The sequence below is a fragment of the Platichthys flesus genome, chromosome 5 (genome assembly GCF_949316205.1).
Source record: "Platichthys flesus chromosome 5, fPlaFle2.1, whole genome shotgun sequence".
Lineage (NCBI taxonomy): Eukaryota > Metazoa > Chordata > Actinopteri > Pleuronectiformes > Pleuronectidae > Platichthys > Platichthys flesus.
In genome coordinates, this window is record NC_084949.1 from 18,437,165 (window position 1) to 18,463,053 (window position 25,889).

General features: G+C 39.7%; 2 protein-coding genes and 3 long non-coding RNA genes across 5 annotated transcripts in view; 1 reads left to right on the forward strand and 4 right to left on the reverse strand.

Moving 5' to 3' along the window:
- The first annotated feature begins 483 nt into the window (after positions 1 to 483).
- Positions 484 to 1,070, forward strand: LOC133953448 (uncharacterized). Its single transcript, XR_009920693.1, has 4 exons — positions 484 to 530; positions 609 to 674; positions 752 to 793; positions 935 to 1,070. It is a non-coding gene; the product is annotated as an uncharacterized LOC133953448 (long non-coding RNA).
- A 1,690-nt stretch (positions 1,071 to 2,760) lies between these two features.
- Positions 2,761 to 3,275, reverse strand: LOC133953571 (uncharacterized). The gene is made up of 4 exons (XR_009920708.1): positions 3,242 to 3,275; positions 3,100 to 3,165; positions 2,973 to 3,014; positions 2,761 to 2,840 (listed from the first exon to the last, which is right to left on the reverse strand). It is a non-coding gene; the product is annotated as an uncharacterized LOC133953571 (long non-coding RNA).
- Positions 3,276 to 6,718: 3,443 nt separating this feature from the next.
- On the reverse strand, positions 6,719 to 7,286 carry LOC133953502 (uncharacterized). The gene is made up of 4 exons (XR_009920699.1): positions 7,251 to 7,286; positions 7,109 to 7,174; positions 6,982 to 7,023; positions 6,719 to 6,849 (listed from the first exon to the last, which is right to left on the reverse strand). It is a non-coding gene; the product is annotated as an uncharacterized LOC133953502 (long non-coding RNA).
- Positions 7,287 to 20,479: 13,193 nt separating this feature from the next.
- odam (odontogenic, ameloblast associated) lies at positions 20,480 to 22,540 on the reverse strand. The gene is made up of 9 exons (XM_062387358.1): positions 22,479 to 22,540; positions 22,349 to 22,384; positions 22,218 to 22,259; positions 21,821 to 22,057; positions 21,685 to 21,741; positions 21,460 to 21,585; positions 20,927 to 20,959; positions 20,724 to 20,807; positions 20,480 to 20,604 (listed from the first exon to the last, which is right to left on the reverse strand). The coding sequence occupies exons 1-9, from the start codon at positions 22,536 to 22,538 to the stop codon at positions 20,569 to 20,571; spliced, it is 711 nt and encodes a 236-aa protein (XP_062243342.1). The 5' UTR covers positions 22,539 to 22,540; the 3' UTR covers positions 20,480 to 20,568.
- Positions 22,541 to 25,352: 2,812 nt separating this feature from the next.
- The window catches only part of LOC133954446 (cell division protein ZipA-like), a 1,254-nt gene continuing 717 nt past the window's right edge, over positions 25,353 to 25,889 (reverse strand). Inside the window, exons 4-6 of the mRNA XM_062388877.1 lie at positions 25,729 to 25,794; positions 25,595 to 25,645; positions 25,353 to 25,509 (exon numbers count right to left, since the gene is read on the reverse strand). Coding sequence (XP_062244861.1) covers positions 25,441 to 25,509; positions 25,595 to 25,645; positions 25,729 to 25,794 — 186 coding nt within the window. The 3' untranslated portion in view covers positions 25,353 to 25,440. The remainder of the gene's footprint in view (positions 25,510 to 25,594; positions 25,646 to 25,728; positions 25,795 to 25,889) is intronic.

The following is a 25,889-nucleotide window of genomic DNA, read 5'->3' on the forward strand; positions in this document are numbered from 1 at the left end:
GTTCTATTTCGTTGCTGCTTACCGGAACCTCAGTACTTAGTTTTGTTTCCTCTCATGTACCTCATATGTTTGAATTATGGATCAACATCAAAGCAAAATCACTCAAAATGAAAAAGTGCATAAGTCATAAATATGATTTAATACAAATTACCCATACATTTTTGTGTCTTTCCACAATTAAAACCAAGTTTTGTGATTTTCTGCCAAGCTTTGTTGGGTTTTATGGTTCCTATGTCGAACACGGTGGGCCTCCTGCATTATTGAGAGCATGTCAGGGTAAGTCATGTTAAATCATGTGTTTAACATGTGTTCATTTTGAAATGACGACATCACGTGTTTCAGGGAAATGTGAAGACACTTTTTGGTTTGTCTGCTTCAACACATTGCAAAACAAAAGGCCTGTTGTCACATTATCTGTGATTGGCTGACAGACACTATATAAGCCACTCAGATATATCGCTTCTGCACCGTCAGCAAACATCTCAGCACTGCTTGTTCTCAATAACTATGAGAACCCAACATTCAGAAAGGTAAGGATCATTTCATTGAATGGTAATACGTAGGATTTTTGTATTTCACGTGCCAAACATATATATATATGTTTTTAGATGCAGACATTCGGAGTGAAGATTGTGGCTCTTGCAGTCATCATGATGCTGGTCTCCAGCTCTTTGGTAAGAAACGCTCTTTGTCTTTCAACTCTTTGATCGCAACTTTAATTCACCAAAATGTTGTTCTCTTACTTTTCAAGGCTAAACCTGCCCATGTGATTGAAAAGCGCTCAAGGCATAAGGTCAATATTAAGTCTATTTACAATCATACAAATAACTTTGCAACAACTTATTCACTTGAACAGAGTAATACATGCAAAAACAAATGAGAATAAGCTGCTCTAATAGCTTACGTTTTTCCTCTTTTTATTTTTCCCCAACAGCATAGGCGACCTTCCACCAACACCAACACCCAATCTCTCCTTCAGCTCACTCAGCTGCTCCAGCTAGTGCAGGCCCTCAGAGCTCTCATTCCAGCTAAATGATGTGTTCATCCTGTCATTGAATAACCAAATGAGGTTGATGTGAATGAAAGCATTAAAGAACATTTCAAATGTTATTCCTTTCGTCATGGTCTTGATTTGCTGAGGGTCTCAGATATGCCTGGATCCTCTCTAGTCTCGAAAGACGTGTTCTCAATAATGCAGGAGGCCCACCGTGTTCGACATAGGAAATATAAAACACAGCAAATCTTGGCAGAAAATCACAAAACTTGATTTTAACTGTGGAAAGCCACAAAAATGTATGGGTAATTTGTATTAAATCATATTTATGACATATGCACTCTTCTATTTTGGGAGATTTTGCTTTGATGTTGATCCACAATTCAATAATATGGTTTGTCATTCAAAAACATGAGGTACATGAGAGGAAACAAAACTAAGTACTGAGGTCCCGGTAACCAGCAAAGAAATTTAACACTAATATAAAAACTAAGCGGAAGCAACAATGAAATAAAACAATAAAACAACCCGTAAAAAATATTTTTAGTTTAAAGGGGACATATTATGAAAATTCCACTTTTGTAGTGCTTCTACACTTTAATTTGGGTAGCGTTAGCTCGCTGCTGCTACCCATCAGACATTTAAGTGGCCACATAAACAAGGAACCCCTCGGACACCTCTAAACATTGACTCAACAGTGTTGAAGGATGCTGCTGCTGCACCAGCTCCCACTGCTCCCGGGGAGCTGGGGCTCTCACAGTCAGGCTCACCGGGGGTGAGGGGGGCGGGGCACTCAAAATAGGTCAATCTGAGGAGGGCTCTTTTAGACAGGGTAAAAAGGTGCTGTTTTAAATGATCCTTGTGGTATTTTGACCAAAATATGTTACAGACATTTCACTAAGACCCCAAGGAGCCATATCAACTATGGTAAAAAAGGGCATAATATTTCTCCTTTAAGATCTTGGTCTCCCCTGGTGAGACCAAGATCAGATGAAGATGCATCAGTGGAGGACGCCCTAACAAATATCAGTACAGAGAAAAATCCACATATAGAAAAAGCAAGAGAACAACTGTGCAAAAGTATCAATAGACCGGGAGATGGAATAAATCAATGTTTTACTGTGTCAAAATGCAACAGAGACAGCTTTGCGTGAAGCTTTCACATTCAACCCCTAAATTCTACACAACAATAAATCAACGTTTATAAAACAAAGCGCATTTTATCCGAGAATGTCTGAAGGACGACAAACTCACTAGCACCACGTGTTCCTTCGGGCATTTTAATGGTGATCTCCTCTCTGACTGTCCGGAGAGATTCTCACAGGGTCAGAAACACACCCGAGGTTTTTCCTGTGATGTGGCACCTTTGTAATTTCTATGTTTTTCCACAGAGGGGTTGCCATGGCATTTGTTGTCTGGGCCTGAACCCTGTGTTGGGCCAACTGACTGCAACAGTTCCTGTGTCAGAGAAGAATACATCTATTTATTGTCTTTTTCTCTCAACAGCAATGATAAGTGCACTCAAACAGTTATTATGAGTGTATTTTAATTCTGATATTTGATGTTGTTATCAAATGATTTGAGTCCACAACAGAGAACACGTCTTTCGAGACTAGAGAGGATCCAGACATATCTGAGACCCTCAGCAAATCAAGACCATGACCAAAGGAATAACATTTGAAATGTTCTTTATTGCTTTAATTCACATCAAACCAATCGGTTATTCAATGACAGGATGACCACGTCATTGAGATGGAATGAGAGCTCTGAGGGCCTGCAATAGTTGGAGCAGCTGAGTGAGCTGAAGGAGAGATTGGGTGTTGGTGATGGTGGTAGTTCGCTGCTTCTGTTGGGAAAAAATGAAAAAGAAGAAAAAAGTAAGCTATTTATGCAGCTTATTCTCATATGTTTTTGCATGTATTACTCTGTTCAAGTGAAAAAAGTTATTTGTATGATTGTAAATAAACTAATTACTGACCTCTTCACTTGAGCGCTTTTCAATCACATGGGCAGGTTTAGCCTTGAAAAGTAAGACAACAACATTTTGGTGAATTAAAGCTACGATCAAAGAGTTAAACTCCCAAAAGACAAAGAGCGTTTCTTACCAAAGAGCTGGAGACCAGCATCATGATGACTGCAAGAGCCACAATCTTTATTCCGAATGTCTGCATCTAAAAACATATAAATTAGTTTGGCACGTGAAATGCAAAGATCCTATGTATTACCAATCAATGAAAGGATCCTTACCTTTCTGAATGCTGGGTTCTCAGAGTTATTGAGAACAAGCAGTGCTGCGATGTTTGCTGACGGTGCAGAAGCAATATTTCAGAGTGGCTTATATAGTGTCTGTCAGCCAATCACAGATAATGTGACAACAGGCCTTTTGTTTTGATATGTGATGAAGCAGACAAACAAAAAGTGTCCTCACATTTCCCTGAAACACGTGGTGTCGTCATTTCAAAATGACTTAAAGATTTAACTTGTGTTAGTCTTCATCTTCTGGTTACATGCAACAACTAATGAATCATTCACACAGCTGCAGCCAAAGGAAGTCCAGTGTTTCCAAAACTCAAGTGATGGAATGATGCAGAAACAGATATGATATCCATCATAGGGATAATAATGACCCTAACTCTGGGGTATGAAACAGACCATACTACTACTACTACTATTCTTATTCCAATAGATTCCTTCTATTGCTATTAGAGATCTGGGCTACCAGTTTCTTCTGGGTGTCTTCTCATGAGAAAGACTAAACCAGGTTTTATGTCTCTGTTAATAGTTTAGGAATGATTGGGTTCACATTGTAGTTAAGAGGTTTGTGTAGCTGCTTTCAGACATGCATGGACTCAGCAGTTCCTCCGAATTTTCTCCAGAGGGAGGTGCAAATGTAAACTCAAATGTCCAAGTGAGACGCTCCACAGTTTGTACAGACTTTGCACCACAAGACCAGGCAGATACATCCAGGCAAAGTCGAGGTGTGAACACAGCTGGGGATCCCCGCTTGATTCACTGGAGCAGCTGAGTGAGCTGAAGGAGAGATTGGGTGTTGGTGTTGGTGGAAGGTCGCCGATGCTGTTGGGGAAAAATGAAAAAGAGGAAAAAAGTAAGTTATTAGAGCAGCTTGTTCTCATTTGTTTTTGCATGTATTACTCTGTTCAAGTGAATAAAGTTGTTGCAAAGTTATTTGCATAATCTGTAAATAGACAAAATATTGACCTTATGCCTTGAGTGCTTTTCAATCACATGGGCAGGTTTAGCCTTGAAAAGTAATAGAACAACATTTTGGTGAATTAAAGTTGCGATCAAAGAGTTAAAAGACAAAGAGCGTTTCTTACCAAAGAGCTGGAGACCAGCATCATGATGACTGCAAGAGCCACAATCTTCACTCCGAATGTCTGCATCGAAATCTACTGGATCAACAGGTGATATTATTAGCGCTGCCCGGCGGTTCAGCGTCGCTTCAGTGTCCGTTGTGAACAGCCAAGCGCCAGGGCGATAGCGATTAGCGCTGTGCTTTGGCGTCGCCTCCAAGTTCTCTGTTCCTCTTTCAAAATGGATGCGCTGTCGATGTCTTCTAAAACAGACTCAATGGCAGCATCTACACATCTCAGCTCTCCAGCGGCAGGCATGTTTGTTGAAAACGAATTCAACCCAAGGGCACTATGATGACGTGGTTGATTACGTTACCGTTGATCATCTGTCCATCATCGTATAAAGCCCGCCCTGACAATCTGATTGGCCCGGTCGGGCATAATTTCTCCTCAACAGAGCGACTCCAGACCGAACTTCCCGACCTAAAATGTTGTTGGCGGGGCTAAGTTCGTCTGGCATCCAGGCTATATATATATATATGTGTTTGGCACGTGAAATACAAAGATCCTACGTATTACCATTCAATGAAATGATGCTTACCTTTCTGAATGTTTGGTTCTCATAGTTATTGAGAACAAGCAGTGCTGAGATGTTTGCTGACGGTGCAGAAGCCATATTTCAGAGTGGTTTAAATAGTGTCCGTCAGCCAATCACAGATAATGTGACAACAGGCCATTTGTTTTGCAATGTGTTGAAGCAGACAAACCAAAAGTGTCCTCACATTTCCCTGAAACACGTGATGTCGTCATTTAAAAATGAACACATGTTTAACACATGATTTAACATGTCTTACCCTGACATGCTCTCAATAATGCAGGAGGCCCACCGTGTTCGACATAGGAACCATAAAACACAGCAAAGCTTGGCAGAAAATCACAAAACTTGATTTTAACTGTGGAAAGACACAAAAATTGATGGGTCATTTGTATTAAATCATACTTATGACATATGTACTTTTCTATTTTGAGTGATTTTGCTTTGATGTTGATCCACAATTCAATAATATTGTTTGTCATTCAAAAACATGAGGTACATAAGAGGAATAAAACTAAGTACTGAGGTTCCGGTAAGCGGCAACGAAATAGAACACTAATCTAAAAACTAAGCGGAAGCAACAATGAAATAAAACAATAAAACAACCCGTAAAAAATATTTTTAATTTAAAGGGGACATATTATGAAAATTCCACTTTTGTAGTGCTTCTACACTTTAATTTGGGTAGCGTTAGCTCGCTGCTGCTACCCATCAGACATTTAAGTGGCCGCATAAACAAGGAACCCCTCGGACACCTCCTAACGTTGACTCAACAGTGTTGAAGGATGCTGCTGCTGCACCAGCTCCCACTTCTCCCACTTCTCCCACTGCTCCCACTGCGGGGCTGCGCTGGGGAGCTGGGGCTCTCGCAGTCAGGCTCACCGGGGGTGAGGGGGGTGGGGCACTTAAAATAGGTCAATCTGAGGAGGGCTGTTTTAGACATGGTAAAAAGGTGCTGTTTTAAATGATCCTTGTGGTATTTTGACCAAAATATGTTACAGACATTTCATTAAGACCCCAAGGAGCCATATCAACTGTGGTAAAAATGGGCATAATATGTCCCATTTAAGATCTTGGTCTCCCCTGGTGAGACCAAGATCAGATGAAGATGCATCAGTGGAGGACGCCCAAACAAATATCAGTTCAGAGAAAAATCCACATATAGAAAAAGCAAGAGAACAACTGTGCAAAAGTATCAATAGAGCGGGAGATGGAATAAATCAATGTTTTACTGTGTTAAAATGCAACAGAGACAGCTTTGCGTGAGGTTTTCACATTCAACCCCTAAATTCTACACAACAATAAATCAACGTTTATAAAACAAAGCGCATTTTATCCAAGAATTTCTGGAGGACGACAAATTCACCAGCAGCACGTGTTCCTTCTGGCATTTTAATGGTGATCTCTTCTCTGACTGTCCGGAGAGATTCTCACAGGGTCAGAAACACACCTGAGGTTTTTCCTGTGATGTGGCACCTTTGTAATTTCTATGTTTTTCCACAGTGGGGTTGCCATGGCAATTGTTGTCTGGGCCTGAACCCTGTGTGGTGCCAATTGACTGAACAGTTCCTGTGATCTATCTATTGTCTTTTTCTCTCAACAGCAATGAAAGAAAGTGCACTCAAACAGTTATTATGAGTGTATTTTAATTCTGATATTTGATGTTGTTATCAAATGATTTGAGTCCACAACAGAGAACACGTCTTTCGAGACTAGAGAGGATCCAGGCATATCTGAGACCCTCAGCAAATCAAGACCATGACCAAAGGAATAACATTTGAAATGTTCTTTATTGCTTTAATTCACATCAAACCAATCGGTTATTCAATGACAGGATGAACACATCATTTAGCTGGAATGAGAGCTCTGAGGGCCTGCAATAGCTGGAGCAGCTGAGTGAGCTGAAGGAGAGATTGGGTGTTGGTGTTGGTGGTAGTTCGCTGCTTCTGTTGGGAAAAAATGAAAAAGAAGAAAAAAGTAAGCTATTTATGCAGCTTATTCTCATATGTTTTTGCATGTATTACTCTGTTCAAGTGAAAAAAGTTATTTGTATGATTGTAAATAAATTAATTACTGACCTCTTCACTTGAGCGCTTTTCAATCACATGGGCAGGTTTAGCCTTGAAAAGTAAGACAACAACATTTTGGTGAATTAAAGCTACGATCAAAGAGTTAAACTCCCAAAAGACAAGGAGCGTTTCTTACCAAAGAGCTGGAGACCAGCATCATGATGACTGCAAGAGCCACAATCTTTATTCCGAATGTCTGCATCTAAAAAAATATAAATCAGTTTGGCACGTGAAATGCAAAGATCCTACATATTACCAATCATTGAGATGATCCTTACCTTTCTGAATGCTGGGTTCTCACAGTTATTGAGAACAAGCAGTGCTGCGATGTTTGCTGACGGTGCAGAAGCAATATTTCAGAGTGGCTTATATAGTGTCTGTCAGCCAATCACAGATAATGTGACAACAGGCCATTTGTTTTGCAATGTGATGAAGCAGACAAACAATTCCCTGAAACACGTGATGTCGTCATTTCAAAATGACTTAAAGATTTAACGTGTGTTAGTCTGCTCTTCTGGTTACATGCAACAACTAATGAATCATTCACACAGCTGCAGCCAAAGGAAGTCCAGTTTTTCCAATACTCAAGTGATGGAATGATGCAGAAACCGATATGATATCCATCATAGGGATAATAATGACCCTAACCCTGGGGCATGAAACAGACCATACTACTACTACTACTACGCTTATTCTAATAGCTTCCTTCTATTGCTATTAGAGATCTGGGCTACCAGTTTCTTCTGGGTGTTCTTCTCATTAGAAAGACTAAACCAGGTTTTATGTCTTTGTTAATAGTTTAGGAATGATTGGGTTCACATTGTAGTTAAGAGGTTTGTGTAGCTGCTTTCAGACATGCATGGACTCAGCAGTTCCTCCGAATTTTCTCCAGAGGGAGGTGCAAATGTAAACTCAAATCTCCAAGTGAGACGCTCCACAGTTTGTACAGACTTTACACCAGAAGACCAGGCAGATACATCCAGGCAAAGTCGAGGTGTGAACACAGATGGGGATCCCCGCTTGATTCACTGCAAGTTTTGCGTATAGCACGCGACAGACGCAAATATGAACAAACCAAAAGAAAACAAATAACAAAGCTTTGGCGAAAAACGTAGAAGACACCGACGAAATTGTCAGGAGAGTTTGTGGTGATGAGAGCTGACGACGGTCTCGGCTGTTCCACCTCTCACCTGACTAATGCAGAGAATTTGTTGCTTTTGTGTGCAGAGAACCTCCTGCTGTGTTGTGCATGTGTGAAAGCCAAACTCTGGATAAACTCCATAGCTAATTCTTCTTTTTTCATCCGGTCATTTCTGAAAACGGCTTATGACATACTTCCAGTTGTCATCATTTGCGTTAACTGCATCTCTGACTGGCTTTCTTTTGTGTGTCTGATTTTGAGGGGGTTGACAGTCCGGCAATTGTTTTGTTTTGGTATTGCTTGTGTTGTTTGACCTTTACTGGTATATACGACAACTCTAATACCTAAAACTCTGAAATGTTGGCTTGATTTTTGATTTATTCTCACAACTTTTAAAGGGATAGTTCACCCTAAATGTTGTATTAACTCATTATCTAATCGAATTCACTCATTATCTACTCAACATCTACTAAACAGCGTTGGAGCCAAATTAATTCAATAAAAGTAAATGGTGACAGATTCATCAAACGCAAATAAGAAATTGTTATTCTCCTCTTATTTACATTTGAAGAAGCGGTCACCAGTTACTTAAATTGTATTGTATTTGGCTGCAACACTGTTCACCCCTGAAACCCCTCTAGGGTTCTGTGGACTCAAACACTTCACCCACCACCTCCATCTGCATAGTGGTGAGTAGATAATAAGGGAATTTTCATTTTTGAGTGAACTATCCCTTTGAGGCACGTTCAGTAAGCTGCTGTTCCCTAAAATGTCAACAAGGATTCTCGTATTAACAGGACAAGACATCCTGTTGGTGCCCCACCCACAGTCCAAAACAGTTTCCCAATGTGGACATACACTTGCACTTTAAATAACACTAAAATATATTCAGTCCCTTTTGCATACTCTCCACGCCCTGAAATCCCGTGTTAAAACCCAGACGGAGTTTTGCAAACTGGTGCACTCAGATGTCATAAGAGGCTTTTTGTATCAAAGAGTTTTACCTCTTCCCAGGCGCTCTTGCAACTGCATGAGTGGCTTGAAAACCAAGCAATTCCTTCCTCATATCAAACTCAGCAGTAATCCCACAAACTAAAACTGAGTTGTGCACAACTTGTCCGTGGTTTCATTGCAGCCCACAGAGAGAGACAGGATTTTCAACCGATGTTGGTGTTTTATCAGAATACAAATTGTTGTGCAATATCAATAATCTACTCTGCGACTGTTTTTTGCGCCAAACTGACACCTTGAAACTATTTGACTCTGTCTGGTGCTAACAGCTCTGCAGCAACAACAGGGCGCCATGTTAATGACTCTTGAGACTGGTCTATTCCATCACTGGGTCTGTCTCTGCTTTGCTTCAACAACAGAGTAATCATATGTCCATTTCTCTTGTAAAGCACGACACACCAGGTCCTCTTCTCTTGACAGCTGGTCAACAATGACACTTAAACATAATTGTGAGGTTTAAAGGTTAAAATCACAAATCACCTGTGACAAGCATCAAGCAACTGTCACAAAAAGAAAAGGAGATTCACTGTATTGCCTTCGGAGAGAAATGGACCAATGACTATTTTGTTGAAGTAAAATCCAGTCAGTGTGACTTGTTTACAGGGTTAGAATCACAGAGATGAAACTGGCCAATATCAAAGTGTCATTGCAGATGGAGACATGCTGCTGAATTGGATGAAATGCAAACTGTGAGTATAAGAAGCAGAGGAAGTGAAATAGTCCTGAACTTTTATCTGAGGGAAGAATGTCTGTCTTCAAGTCAATGCTTCAGCAAGGGCAACTGGAAAAGGGCTCACATTGAAGAAAATTACTTCTGAATAATAGTTTTCAAAACTCCTGCAGGCTAGAGGCAAGATGTTTGAAGATGTGAACATTAAACATTAGAACAAGATCATATTTGCATGTTGTTTAATGTTTAACCACAACGTGACCTAATTAAGATCCAAAACAGGGACTAGTGAAATAGCTGCTTGCAACAATATTTTCAAAATATGACTTTACTGTTTTCGTACTGTTACTTAAAAAGTGTTAAAGTATCAGTTTTGTTAATGTTCAAAATGTTCAGAGGTTTCCTTAATGTTTCTAATATTGTTCTTTCAGAAAAACAAAAAGCATTAAGTCATCATCTTTTCCATGTATGAACTTTATTCAGTAGATTCAACACAGAAAACAGTGATTTGGATCCAGTTGTTTTCTTGAGCTCAGTGTGGAAACACATTAGACGTCATTGGACTCTCTCCACAGATCGATCTCTGCTGATCAGATCTATGTGACGGGAGCAGCACCTGTAGTTTTAGCTGGAGTGGTGGTTGGAGTTGTAGTAATGGTGGTGGCTGCAGTCGTAGTTGCAGCTGTAGTTTGCTGCTGGAGGATGGCGAGGATGATCTGGGCCAACTGGGCTGAAGTTATCCCGCCGCCTCCATTCTGATTCCGCTTAAGGAAAATGAGAAACATTCATGGTTAGTTATGAAGCAGGGGATTTTCCAAAGACTCTTACATGAATGGTCCAGAGGACGGAGAGGACACTCACCTCGTTCGACTCTGAGGAAGAGGACGAATCAGAGCGGGCGACTCGTTTGCTCTGTAAAAATTCAACAGTTGAACTTAAGATCATAGCATAAAAATAGGAATAATTGGTATTAAATATAAGATCGTTTTCTCACCGGTCTAGCCAGAGTGAGACTCAGGAGGCAGCCGAGAACAAGCACGACCTTCAGCATGGTTCCAGTGATCATATCTGTTACAATAAAACAATAAAATGCACTCAGACTTTCATCAGCATTCCACCGAGTTAACACAGGGAATAAAGGAAAATCATATTACCAACTTAATTAATAACAAAGTTATTACTGTCAAGTCTTCTGAACTTCAGAGGACTGCTGCTCAGTTGGTTGAGGAGGTGGTGGTAGTGATGTTGGACTGTGGAGCTTCTCTTATATACAAACACAGGAGCGGATGTTTTGTAATTTACACAAACAGAAACATTGTTGGGAAATTGCAACTATTTAGAAATCTTCATCCACCACATTTCAAGGTGAGGCCAGTCTGGAGCCACACCTGCACAATGACACGCAACATTAACTAAACAGCTCACATTAGAAATGAATATGAATGTGAATTGCATGGATCAAATTAAATGATGATATATCACTTACAGTACATCTTTGATTATCGACCAATTTTTTAACTCATGTCCTTTTAGCCATCCCATTTTTTGTTAGTTCCAAACTTTTATAATTCCCAGAGATATAAATCTGAAGTTGTCAAACGAATATTGATTTTGTATTTGTCCAAAAAATTTAATGAAATAATGTATTTCGGGGATAATCTTTAAAACTGGTCCATTGCTTGTTCTAGACTTGGAGCTGATCTCAGTAGAGGTTAGACACCAGAGCTCCTGAAATATAGTGTTCATTTTAATACTACAACAGTTTTGATTTACCAACAACTGGAAGGTCATGCATTGATATGCTGACATTTTGCTTTTCAGCTCCTTCCTTGATCCCCGTCAGCATCACAGTCACACTAATGGTTGATAATAAATATTTTCTACTACTACTATTCTCATTCTACCAGCTTCCTTCTATTGCTATTAGAGATCTGGGCTACCACTTTCTTCTGGGTGTTTTCTCCCTAAAAAGACCGAGCCATGGTCTAAACCAGGTTTTATTTCTTGTTAATAGTTTAGGAATGATTGGGTTCAGATTGTAGTTAAGGGAGCCACCCACAGAGGTTTGTGTAGCTGCTTTCAGACAAACATGGATTAAACTCAAAAGTCCAACTGAGACGCTCCACAGTTTGTACAGATTTTACAACAGGAGACCAGGTAGATTCATTGTGAGCATTGCAAGGTCATGTCTGAAACCGGCTTATGACATACGTCCAGTTGTCATCATTAACGTGGGCTGTATCTATGACTGGTTTGTAGACGAGTGTGTGGCTGATGTTGTGGTGCTGACAGTCTATTGTTTCCCCCATGTGGACATACACTTGCACTTTAAATAACACTAAAATATATTCAGTTCCTTTTGCATACTCTCCACGCCCTGAAATCTTGTGTTAAAACCCAGACGGAGTTTTGCAAACTGGTGCACTCAGATGTCATAAGAGGCTTTTTGTATCAAAGAGTTTTACCTCTTCCCAGTCGCTCTTGCAACAGCATGAGTGGCTTGAAAACCAAGCAATTCCTTCCTCATATCAAACTCAGCAGTAATCCCACAAACTAAAACTGAGTTTTCAACCGATGCTGGTGATTTTTCAGAAGAATCATTGTTGTGCCATATCAATAATCTACTCTGCGACTGTTTTTTGCGCCAAACTGACACCTTGAAACTATTTGACTCTGTCTGGTGCCCAGAGGTTGGTAGTTTGATACCTGGCTCCTCTATTCAGAATGCCAAAGTGCCCTTCGGCAAGCACTGAACCCCAAATTGCCACTCATGGCTTTGTTATGTCAGTCATCTGTGAGGAGAAAAGGCTGCATGTAGATGTATAGCATGAATGTGTGTGTGAATGGGTGAATAGAAAAACTGTACTGCAAAGCACTTTATATATATATATATATATATATATATATATATATATACAATACTATATATTAACTTTAATTGTTCATTTCATTACTATTTCTGAAACTGGATATTAAGAAAAACAAAACATTTAGTCAACATTTTTTCCATGTATCAACTCTATTCAGCAGATTTCACACAGAAAACAATGATTTTGATCCATTTGTTAAATTGAACAATGTGGAAACACATCAGAAATCACTGGACTTCCTTCACTACTTTTTAACAGTAGTTGCAGTAGTGGTTGCTGGAGTCGTAGTAGTGGCTGCAGTTGTAGGGAAGAGGGCCTGGATGAGCGCGAGCCACTGGGCTACAGTCAGGTTGGGCAGACCTCCGCTCACATTGACCTTGAGGAAAATGAAAAACATTCAGGGTCAGTTTTGAAGAAGAGGATTTTACAAAGACTTTCACATGAACGGTCCTGAGGACAGAGAGGACACTCACCTCACCGGAGCGTGAATCAGAATCAGAATCAGATCGGGCAACTCGTTTGTGGGCCTTGTGCAACTAAAGAATCCAAAAGTTAAAAGTTGGATATTTCCTGCATCATACCATTAAAACTGGTAGTAATTTATATAGAAAGTAAGACGTCTTATCTTACCGGTTCAGCCAGAGTGAGACTCAGGAGGCATCCGAGGACAAGCACGACCTTCAGCATGGTTCCAGTGATCATATCTGTGCAAAAACAAGAAATACACTCAGTCTTCCACAGTTTAAACATTTTAATAATAATGCAATAATAATATTATTACCGTCAAGTCTTCTTCACTTCAGTGGACTGTTGCTCAGGTGGTTGAGGAGGTTGTGGTAGTGAGTGGGACTGTGGAGCTTACCTTATATACAGGTGAAGGAGCAGATGTTTTGTCATTTACACAAACAGAAACATTGTTGGGAAATTGTCATTATTAGGAAATCTTTTGCCGATTGACATATCAAGGTGTGTGGACAGTTCTGAGCCTGTGACCACACCTGCACCATGTTATATAACATAACTCCTTTCAGACATAAATACACTTTCGTGTTTTGAATTTTCCAAATCTGGAAGTTTTTAAGTCCTGAATGACGTTTAGCCTCTTTGTTGGTGAGTCTTTGGTGTTGGGACGTGGGTCAACAGATGCAACAATTGTGGAATCACCTGGTCTTGTGATTACAAATGGAGAGGATCAGACAGGGGACAGACAACAGCCAGTCACCAAGTGCTAACACTGGATATATGGTGTGATACACTCAGAAATCAATTCAAGTAATAATTACTTTAAGAAGCTTCATCGTTCCTCCTTTTCAGCATTTAGAATCTGTGGACATTTAATATCAAATTCATTATGATGCAATGATGCAACTATTCAAAGGTATTCACTTAAAAATAGCTCCTCACAATAAAACCATTCATCACTACAGCTAAACAATAGCGTTTAAATAAAACATTTTTCAGGTTCAGAGGGACCAGAGGTTTCATTAATGTTTCTTAAACTGGATTTTAACCGTAGAACACTTACGTCGGGTGATTTTCACCCGAAGTAAGTGATAGAGAGTAAAATAATTGTTGAATATAATATAAGTTGTAAATGATGCAGGGAGACGGTGTCTTCACCGGACATGTCCCAGGGACGTCTGGACCTAAGAAGAAGTTCCCAGCTTTATTATTTATTTTTTGAGGAATTTTTCTTTAACGACTCCCTAATACTTCAATAATTTTAAAGCCTTTTTTAAGGTTCCCCCATGACACCTTTTTTTCGTTTTATGAGATGTTGTAACAGGGAAAATGAAAGAGGAATACTTCAAATTAGCATGTATTGTTATACATCAATATATTTGATGAGAAGTATTTTTTATCGGGTATATTATATCAGGTAAAACTTACCCGACAATAGTGATGGTGTTACTAATTCTACGTAAGTGTTCTGACATTGAGTCAACGTCTTTTCTATTGATGAACTTTATTCTGTAGATTCAACTTAGAGGTTTTGATCCATTTGTTAACTTGAACTAGAAGGCCACTTAAACTGCCACTTTGGACAACTGGGGCTCAGGAGGTAGATTGTACACTATCTTGGACTAACCCAGAGGTTGGTAGTTTGATACCTGGCTCCTCTATTCAGAATAACAAAGTGTCCTTGGTAAGCACTGAATCCCAAATTGCCACTGATGTCTTTGTATGTCAGTCATGTGTGAGGAGAAAGGGCTGCTTGTAGATGTATAGCATGAATGTGTGTGTGAATGGGTGAATAGAAAAACTGTACTGTAAAGCACTGTATATATATATATATATATATATATTTATATTATATTAACTTTAATTGTTCATTTCATTACTATTTCTGAAACTGGATATTAAGTAAAACAAAACATTTAGTGAACATTTTTTCCATTTATCAACTTTATTCAGCAGATTTCACACAGAAAACAATGATTTTGATCCATTTGTTAACTTCAACAATGTGGAAACACATCAGATATCACTGGACTTCCTTCACTACTTTTTAACAGTAGTTGCAGTAGTGGTTGCTGGAGTCGTAGTAGTGGCTGCAGTTGTAGGGAAGAGGGCCTGGATGAGCGCGAGCCACTGGGCTACAGTCAGGTTGGGCAGACCTCCGCTCACATTGACCTGGAGGAAAATGAAAAACATTCAGGGTCAGTTTTGAAGAAGAGGATTTTACAAAGACTTTTACTTGAACGGTCCTGAGGACAGAGAGGACACTCACCTCACCGGAGCGTGAATCAGAATCAGAATCAGATCGGGCAACTCGTTTGTGGGCCTTGTGCAACTAAAGAATCCAAAAGTTAAAAGTTGGATATTTCCAGCATCATATCATTAAAACTGGGAGTAATTTATATAGAAAGTAAGATGTCTTCTCTTACCGGTTCAGCCAGAGTGAGACTCAGGAGGCATCCGAGGACAAGCACGACCTTCAGCATGGTTCCAGTGATCATATCTGTGCAAAAACAAGAAAATACACTCAGTCTTCCACAGTTTAAACACTTTAATAATAATGCAATAGTAATAATATTACCGTCAAGTCTTCTTAACTTCAGTGAACTGTTGCTCAGTTGGTTGAGGAGGTTGTGGTAGTGAGTGGGACTGTGGAGCTTCTCTTATATACAGGTGCAGTAGCGGATGCTTTGTCATTTACACAAACAGAAACATTGTTGGGAAATTGTCATTATTAGGAAATCTTTGCCGTTTGACATATCAACTTGTGTTGACAGTTCTGAGCCTATGACCACACCTGCACCATGTTATATAACGTACGTGGATCAACAGATGAAACACCAGGAATCACCTGGTCTTGTGATTACAAATGGAGAGGATCAGACAGGGAACAGACAACACCCAGTCACCCAGTGCTGACACTGGATATATGGTGTGATATACTCAGAAATCAATTCAAGTAATAATTACTTTGAGAAGCTTTATCGTTTCCTCCTTTTCAGCATTTAGAATCTGTGCACATTTCATATTAAATTCAATATGATGCAATTATGCAACTTTTCAAACGTATTCACCTAAAAATAGCTCCTCACAATAAAACCATTCATCACTACAGCTACACAATAGTACTTGAATAAAACCTTTTTCAGGTTCAGAGGGACTAGAGGTTTCATTAATGTTTCTTAAACTGGATTTTAACCCTAGAACACTAATGTCGGGTGATTTTTACCAGAGCGAGTGTGGTCATGGGATTTTCATTGTGTTGCTGCTGTCTGAGTGGCGTGGCTCCTTGGGTCGCTTCAGTCTACTCACTGATGTCATAGAAGGTAGATTAGTTTCCCTGCTCCCATCCCGTTTTTTTTCAATAGGCACGTGTTCAGGTGAGTTCACCCGTCGTTAGTGTTAGAGGGTAAAACATTTGTAGAATTTAATATAAGTTGTAAATGATGCAGGGAGACTGTGCCTTCACCGGACATGTCCCAGGAACGTCTGGACCTAAGAACAAATTCCCAGCTCTATTATTTATTTATTTAGGAATTTGTCTTTAACGACTCCCTAATTTTTTAGCCTTTTTATAGGGTCCCCCCATGATACCTTTATTTTCATTTTATGAGATGGTGTATAAGGGAAAATATAGTAAGAGTACCACAAATTGCCATGTATTGTTGAACAGTAATATATTTTTATGAGAAGTATTTTTTATCGGGTATATTATATCGGGTAAGATGTACCAGACGTCAGTGATGGTGTTAATAATTCTACGTAAGTGCTCTGAAATTGAGTCAACGTCTTTTCTATTGATGAACTTTATTCTGCAGATTCAACAAAGTGGTTTTGATCCATTTGTTAACTTGAACTAGAAGGCCACTTAAACTGCCACTTTGGACAGCTGGGGCTCAGGAGGTAGATTGTACACTATCTTCCACAAACCCAGAGGTTGCTAGTTGGATGCCCGGCTCCTCCATTCAGAATGCCAAAGTGTCCTTCGGCAAGCACTGAACCCCAAATTGCCACAGATGGCTTTGTATGTCAGTCATGTGTGAGGAGAAAGCGCTGCAAGTAAACGTTAACTTTAATTGTTCATTTCATTACTATTTCTGAAACTGGATTTTAAGAAAAACAAAACATTTAGTGAAATTTTTTTCCATGTATCAACTTTATTCAGCAGATTTCACATAGAAAACAATGATTTTGATCCATTTGTTAACTTGAACAATGTGGAAACACATCAGATATCACTGGACTTCCTTCACTACTTTTTAACAGTAGTTGCAGTAGTGGTTGCTGGAGTCGTAGTAGTGGCTGCAGTTGTAGGGAAGAGGGCCTGGATGAGCGCGAGCCACTGGGCTACAGTCAGGTTGGGCAGACCTCCGCTCACATTGACCTGGAGGAAAATGAAAAACATTCAGTGTCAGTTTTGAAGCAGAGGATTTTACAAAGACTTTTACATGAACGGTCCTGAGGACAGAGAGGACACTCACCTCCCCGGAGCGTGAATCAGAATCAGAATCAGATCGGGCAACTCGTTTGTGGGCCATGTGCAACTAAAGAATACAAAAGTTAAAAGTTGGATATTTCCTGCATCATACCATTAAAACTGGGAGTAATTTATATAGAAAGTAAGACGTCTTCTCTTACCGGTTCAGCCAGAGTGAGACTCAGGAGGCATCCGAGGACAAGCACGACCTTCAGCATGGTTCCAGTGATCATATCTGTGCAAAAACAAGAAAATACACTCAGTCTTCCACAGTTTAAACACTTTAATAATAATGCAATAATAATAATATTACCGTCAAGTCTTCTTAACTTCAGTGGACTGTTGCTCAGGTGGTTGAGGAGGTTGTGGTAGTGAGTGGGACTGTGGAGCTTCTCTTATATACAGGTGAAGGAGCAGATGTTTTGTCATTTACACAAACAGAAACATTGTTGGGAAATTGTCATTATTAGGAAATCTTTGCCGTTTGACATATCAACTTGTGTTGACAGTTCTGAGCCTGTGACCACACCTGTACTATGTTATATAACGTACGTGGATCAACAGATGCAACATGTGGAATCACCTGGTCACATGATTACAAATGGAGGGGATCAGACAGGGGACAGACAAAACCCAGTCAACTGGCTTTTCTCTCTGCTCACTCTTGTTCTCTGCCTAGTCGGCGGATTAAGTAACTCATATATGCACATAATTCACATAACGATCCGAGGCAATGTACATTTTTTACTTCAGTGTTATTAATCCCTGCTGCTGCTGCTGGTCACATCATCGTCATTTATTTCTGTTGCTAAGTAAAGGTATCAAAGTTATTTAGGGGATTATTAAAAAAACGACGAGTGTCACCATTTCCCAGGGACTAATTCATGGATTTTGCAAATCCTAGAAGATTACTCAGACGATTGGAAAAGTTTCTCAACATTGGACGTCTGATCTGCATTAATGCCTCGTACTTGCACAATGCAGGTGAGTGGACACGTAGCTCCTATACTGTAGGTGACTCATGCTTTATGAAATGTCTTGTGTGTGCCAGGGAATCATACATTTACTTTGATGATGTTTGATCAAAATAATCCATTTTTTGCAGACTCATCAGACGCCATCAAGCTCTTCATTGTCACAGTTTTGCTTGTGTTGGCAGCAGTGACTGCTCATGTGAGTAGATGGATATGTCCCTCATCATATTGTTTGTTTGTAAACTAGATTACACGTTGATTATTTAATGGATTTCCACAGACCTTGGTACAGGGACGAACTTCAATGTTAGTTGGGAATCAAGGATTTATTGGGTGTCACTGTCCAGGGACTTATTCATGCTTCTTGATGGTACACATATATATTTAGGAGTGTGTAATCTGTGAGAGTGTGAAATATTGGGGTAGCTTGATTCGATTTAAATCAACTGTTGGGCCTTGGCAGTAATGTGCACTCTACTTACTCAGCAATTTAGTTTAGCAGCAATGCCTGATTAGCAACTTCTAAATTCAAATAAACAATTGATACTGTACAGTAAATTATTATGTTTGTGTGTGTTTGCGTGTTTGTGAGTGTGTGTGTGTGTGTGTGTGTGTGTGTGTGTGTGTGTGTGTGTGTGTGTGTGTGTGTGTGTGTGTGTGTGTGTGTCAGCCAAATACACCAGACGATTATGGAAGCTTCACTGAATATGGACCCCAGATAAATGTATGTGTTTCAAGTCTTACAGTCGTTAGTTGTTTGGGAGATTCTTCAGCGATGCCAGTGTCTAGAGAAGATGACGACCATGAAGAAGAATGTAAACATGCCTTGCTCCACTGCCAGTAAATGAAAGGCCACAGTTTACTTAACTAAAGTTAGCAGCATTGAAAACCCCTTTACAAGTGACTGATGAGAAACAGTGAAACATTATTTGAAAAACAACACAAGTTTGGTTAGCTCTGTGTTACTTTTGTTAATGACTAATTAAATCTGACTCAATTTTCACACTTACAGTGTTGTATGAGTGGACTAAATCACAACTAGAACACCAAGTATCTTATTTCCCATAAAATGCTGCTTTAAATATTTTGCAATATATCGAGATTATCAAGACCTGCTGCCAGACAGTGTTGTACCAGCACAAATTAGTCATTTACTGTACTCATCACATTCTCTGTGCTTTAGCCTGAGAGGCGTGTGTTCATAAACAAATCACATTGGAAAGATTTGTCCTGGGCCAGACCGGCCTAAGAAGGGAACTGGTAAGTCAACAATTAAACACAATGACATGAATTTATTGAATAGGACTCATTAAAGAGGAGATACATCTATATGGGGGCAATATCTTTTGCAGGGAACACTTTGAACTGTGACACAATTCAAATCAGCTCAAGTCTGTCGATTTGCTTTCTGTTAGTTTTTTTATGATAATTTATATATATATATAGATGAATACATTCTGTAAAAGGAATTTTTAAAATGTCAAATTCACCCTCCCCATCCACCCTCTCCTGCATCACTTATTGAGCCGTCTGACACTTCAAAGATGTCAATTATCATGTTCAAGATGAACGTCAGTGAGCTTGTTTGAGAAGATGATTCATAAAAAGTTATATTTGATGACTAACATTTATTTTCCTGCCTCCGTCTTTACTCAGAAAGAAACTAAAAGATTGATTCTTCAACTTCATCAAGTCTTGGACATCGTGGTTCACACTTTCCATCTTAAATTCATTTAAATCATTCATGGCATTCCTAATTTGTGCTGTAGAAGCCAAATATCTGTGTACCACAATAAAACTCTGAAGCAATTATCTTTGATAAATGTCTTTATTTATATATGTTATGAAAGAGGAGCAAAATCCTGAAACAAAATTGTTTCAGTTTATGATACAAACGCAAATAAATTGCATTTAGAAGACAGAGACAACACAACACATGAAATTTGTTAGTTTTTTTCCTGAATCACATGTTGTTATTTCCCAGGTGACTTCATCTAAGGCTCAAACAGGAAGGGGAAGTTGGAGTGACCCTGGGGAAACAACCAGAGAAGCAGTTGTTTTATATATAACATCATTTAAAGTCAGATTCTATGCAGTAAATGAGAGTATTATGTGTGTGTAAAACATTGTAACTGTACAAACAACACACCTCATCAATCCCAGGACCAGCAGCGTCTCCACGAAGATCAGGAGGATTTGGAGTCGTCTCTTTCTGTGTCCCCAGTGGCCATGTCTGAAATAGATATCAAAGTTATGAAAAACACATTGATTAGAATTTACTAATTACTTACTACTTTATTTTTGTTTATTGCTGCAATTGTTCATTTCTCAGAGTTTCTGAGGTGCACTCACTGGTTCTGTCTGCACCTTTGGCAGGGACGCTTGCTGAAGTAGGAGGAAAGAAAATTAAATAACAAAAAAATAACATAATAACTTAGTATGTGCATGTATTTAGCAACAGGAAGATATTTATAAAATAAACTAATTAGATGCTATCTGTCGCACTGTGAAATGACACGTGTTTTTAACAGCATCAGTTAACAGATGACACTGGCGTGACCTGATCTGTGCCCCAGCTCAGACAGACAGACAGACAGACAGTGTGGTCGGTGTAGCAGACAGTTGTCATTGCGCCACAGTTACCACAGCCACACAGTCATGACTCAACAGCTGCAGCCATGTTATTAAGTCAGTCAAGTCTTCGTCATCGTCCACATGCAAGGTCAACAACTTAATTCAAAGTAAAACAAATCAGACAAAACTTTGCATATTTGATCCATTTGACTTTTTTCTCTGTGAACAGGGTTGTTGTTGGACACAAATTGAAAACTCTCATCTAGGCCTCTTGTTCTCCTCTCCACTGTGTATATGTTAAAGTGTCTGACCTGCAGAGGGAGCTGTGGCCTCTGTGTGCTTCTCTCCAGGTTCTGCTGAGGGGTGTTGGGCTGCAGCACCACGTTGTTCCTCTGCTGGGGGTATCCTCCGTACGAAGGCATAAAGTACCGGAAGCCCTGATGATGATGGATTCATCACATTGATTCAAATCTGAGAGGAGCAGCTAAATGGCGAGATTGACAGTTGCAAACAAGACACCACTGTCTGATTCGTACCTGCTGTCTGGGAAGCTGAGGGAATCCATACGCAGGGTACTGGAACTGTGGAAACATCTAAGGGAGATTTAAAAGAATATTTAAAATTCACACGACTGCGAGGAGATGTGTAACTAGGTCAGGGGCCTTGTCGTACCTGCATGGGGTTCTGGGCCTGCTGAGGGACAGTAGGAGCGTTGGGGTCCTGTGGGGGCCCGACCTGCTCTTGCTGCCCATTGGCGACAAGCATGGGCACCAGCTGGTTGCCCTGGTTGGGGAACAGCATCTGAGGCCCCTGGGGACCAAAAGGGCCGCCAAGCTGCGGGTTGAAGTTCACCATCTGAGGAGTGAGCTGCTGCTGCTGCAGCATATACTGGGGAAATAATGAAGACGCCTGGAGGAGAAGGGGTTATTTTTCAGCTTATATATTATTTTTCCAAAGCTAACAACACTTTAATTATTTGACCGAGGGAGAAACTTATTCTATAACTCTGGGTAACAAATTGTCAAATGGTTATGAAGTTGCAGCAGCGTATATTTCTGAGAGTCTTCACCTGTGTTTGTCCAAGAGCTGCAAGAGTGAGTGCGTTCAGGATCTGTACACACACACACATATTGAATTAGAATCATATTATATCTGACCATTCCACTCAACAGCCAAAAATGCTCAAAACAATTTTTTCACCTCATTGCTGTTGCTCGCAAGGATTCCAATCTGCAACTATTGAAGAGAACATGAACAAAAGAAACTTCATCAGGTCATGTCAGGCGCTGCAATGTGAGCGATGCATAGCAGAGCAACACAGGTAACTCACTGGCAGAGCACAGCTCGTCTCCAACAGAGCGACCAACAGAAGGGCAATGTGAAGCTTCATGATGTCCGGCAGTGTCTGAAAACATGAGGCACGAGTTTCAAAATCATTTTACCAAGACAGAAAAACTGCCAGTGAATCAAGCTCCAACAACTGGTCTCACCGTTTCTCTGGCTCCTCTTTGCCTTTCTGTGCTGCTGCTTCCTCACCTCGTCCATATCCCTTTTAAATTCTCCCATTGCGAGCTGTCAGCGCCCTTCCACCCCCCCCCCCCATACCTGTCCAGACGCCGTGTGGTCAGTGTGACAGGTGTTTCTCATGGCATCAGGCTCAGACTCTTGCAACACCGGACAGCTAAGTGTGTTATTAGGTGTTGGTCATGTCTGTAAACGCCATGACACGGTCTGTGTCAAGTCATTAACAAGTCTCCGAAGATCCACAATTTACAAGTGCACTGTACCACCCTCTTCACATCAAGTGTTGAGTGAAAACAGCGGCTCTCCTTGAATAGATCGAACCCGAGCGTATGTGGCTGTATTGATTTATTCAAGGGTGGTCCTTCAGTTTGTATTAACAGATGTTGAACAGGCGTTTCGGCCAATGGGAGACGGAAGCTCTGAGATGAGACCGAGACATCTGTTCAGACTGATGTTGTCGTATCACTGGCAAATCATGGGTGTTAATGGATGACTGTCGGGATTCATGTTGTTCATGAGACCAAAACATGAATTTCACTCAGTAGAGCAAATCCTCCGTCAACACTGGACCTGCACTAGATTGCTCGCACACGTATAAATCACCCACTAATCACAATACAGTCCAGTATAGAGAGAGTTTGCCACTTTGTCGTGCTGTGAAAATGTTTACTGACATTTCTTATACCCTATATAGTGCACCCATTGTGTCCCACAATGCATCTTGAAAAGTAGTGTGCGACCGATGGTCATCAACCGAGCAATACACACAGGATTTACATTTGCCGACAAGCTCACTATATAGTCGTAAAAGTAGAGTGAGTAAGTGATTTTGCACACAGCCCATGAATTATTCTGAGAAGTGAAGAAATGTCGAAAAATAACAACACAGATCCCATAATGTTGAAGAAAGTAAAAAAAAGCTCTGCACCAAAGTATTATGGGTTCTTTTTATCCTGTCAAGATGTCAAGGAAATTGGCTGAGAATGATTTTTTGTAATCGTTCTAACAAACGAACAAATGAATGCAAACTGTTTGGGGTTTTAGCTGATCAGTGCACATACACCAGGTCAAAGAATACATCACATTGAAACACAAAGCATGTGTCCACAATCAAACTAAGACAAAGAGAAACACAGAGACTTATATACAAGGGAGGCTGGGATGACCGAACACAGGTGAACACATGAGGAACAGGTGCAGACACTCACATGGGCAGGACTCTGGACACAGGAAGGCAGGAAGAAAATGTAGAGATACACAAGGAGCAAAAAACAACAGTAAAAATCTTTGATACAAAACAGTCACAATAGTTCAGATAATTTCCGACCGGCAAAATGATGACACAGGCGTAAACATACCGTCCTTGGCAATGTAATGAATTTTGGATTTCTCAAAGAAAGACTGACACAAAGCTCCATATAAAGTCATATGTTTTGTTGACTGTTTTAAGTGCATTTGAATGCTTTTGAGTTTTCCGCACTCAGTTGTATATGTGACTTATTTACATTTTTAATTGAAATGTGACAAAGAGCCTTTTTCACAGCAGACATTTTGACTTACAGATACAGATCTACTGTTCACAAAAGTGTTTGACCACAAGCTTCTGTGTCCCTGCTTGGATATTACCACTGTTGTACTGTTTTCTCTCTCTTCTTAAGACATATTTCTTACTGTACATATCTATTTATTTACATTCCACTTTAAATACGCACAATACTCTGCACTTTACTGCCTTTTTTGCACTTCTGTTTAGATGCTTAACTGCATTTCGTTGTATAAGTACTTGTACTGTGCAATGACAATAAAGTTGAATCTAATCTAATCTAATCTAATATCTTCATGAAATAGGTTTCATCGTATGAGGTTGTTGACTTTTTATTTTCTGTACCTCACTTTGTTACTTGTATTGGAAAGGGCTAAACTTATAAAGCTTTTAATACATTTTTCAATTTTTTTTATTTTGTGTCCTTGGATTGTTTGATTTTCATTTCCTAACTCTCTTGGATACGTTGAAAGGTGCTAAAACCATTGAAATATTACTATTGTTATTATGATTCTTATTATTCTGAGTTATTCAAACATTTAAAAACACTTCTGTTCAAGTGAAACACACAGTCTGTCTGTTAGCCAAGTCTCCACAATTCAAGGATACCAACAATGAGTCATTTAATGGATTTCAGACGTCAATCATTTCTTACATCTGTTCTTTTCCTTCACTGACAGATACAAATGTCTCACATTAAAAATGGCATTTGTCTAAAAGATTGTCTAGACTTTAGTTTTTTAGTCCACATGACTGTTCCATTAAAAGTATTTGTGACCTAACGTAGAAGCCTAGAAAACCTTTTCAAGCTTTGATGCAGACCAATTATGTATAACTGTACATTTATGACATACTTATTAAGCTATATAAATGTTTTTTTCATGCATATTGTTTACCCACCCATATATATTATTATTATGTGTATTCATAAGCCATTTGAGTTGTAGTTTATTGTACAGTTTGTTTTATCATCATTGTCCTTTAGATGGCAGCAGAGATGCACTGTAAATTGCAGATTATTGTTGATTTAGGAACTTTTCCTTGTTGTATAATGTGCTGGACTAAGTTCAGAAGCATCAGACAAACAAGCTTTGATTTTAAGTAGATTTATTGTGCAGTCAGAGATTCATATGAGTGTTTCTGATTCAAACACAATACACACAGGTTCCTTATAGTGGAAATCATACAAGTGAAGCTTTTCTGAACACTGTATTCTAGTTCTATCTCAAACATCCTGGTGTTGATCGTGGTGATCACACAGAGCTGCAGCTGCTTCGTCAGTCGGAGCTGGAATCTGAGAAAATAAAGAACACAAGGTTGGTGAATCGGACAACAGTGAAAATGAACCTTCTTCTTTAGTGAATGATACAATCTTATACCTGAGTATCCAAAGTGGTCTTCATGTTGTCGTCCTGTTTCATCATCTGACGCTGACAATTCAAAGAGCAACAATTAGCCTGAGCTGTTTCCTTCAACACAGAGCAGATGTAAACACAGATTATTTATTTGTTACCCTGAATCTTCTCAGAGGATCAGGCTGAAGTGGAAACTGCTGTGGCGCAGCTCCTCCTGTATTAACCTGCAGAAAGACAGCAAGGCAGCAAGATGAAGTGATGCCTGGTTTGTTATATTTCTGCTTATCATCATATGAGCTGTTTTAAAAGACAGAGGATA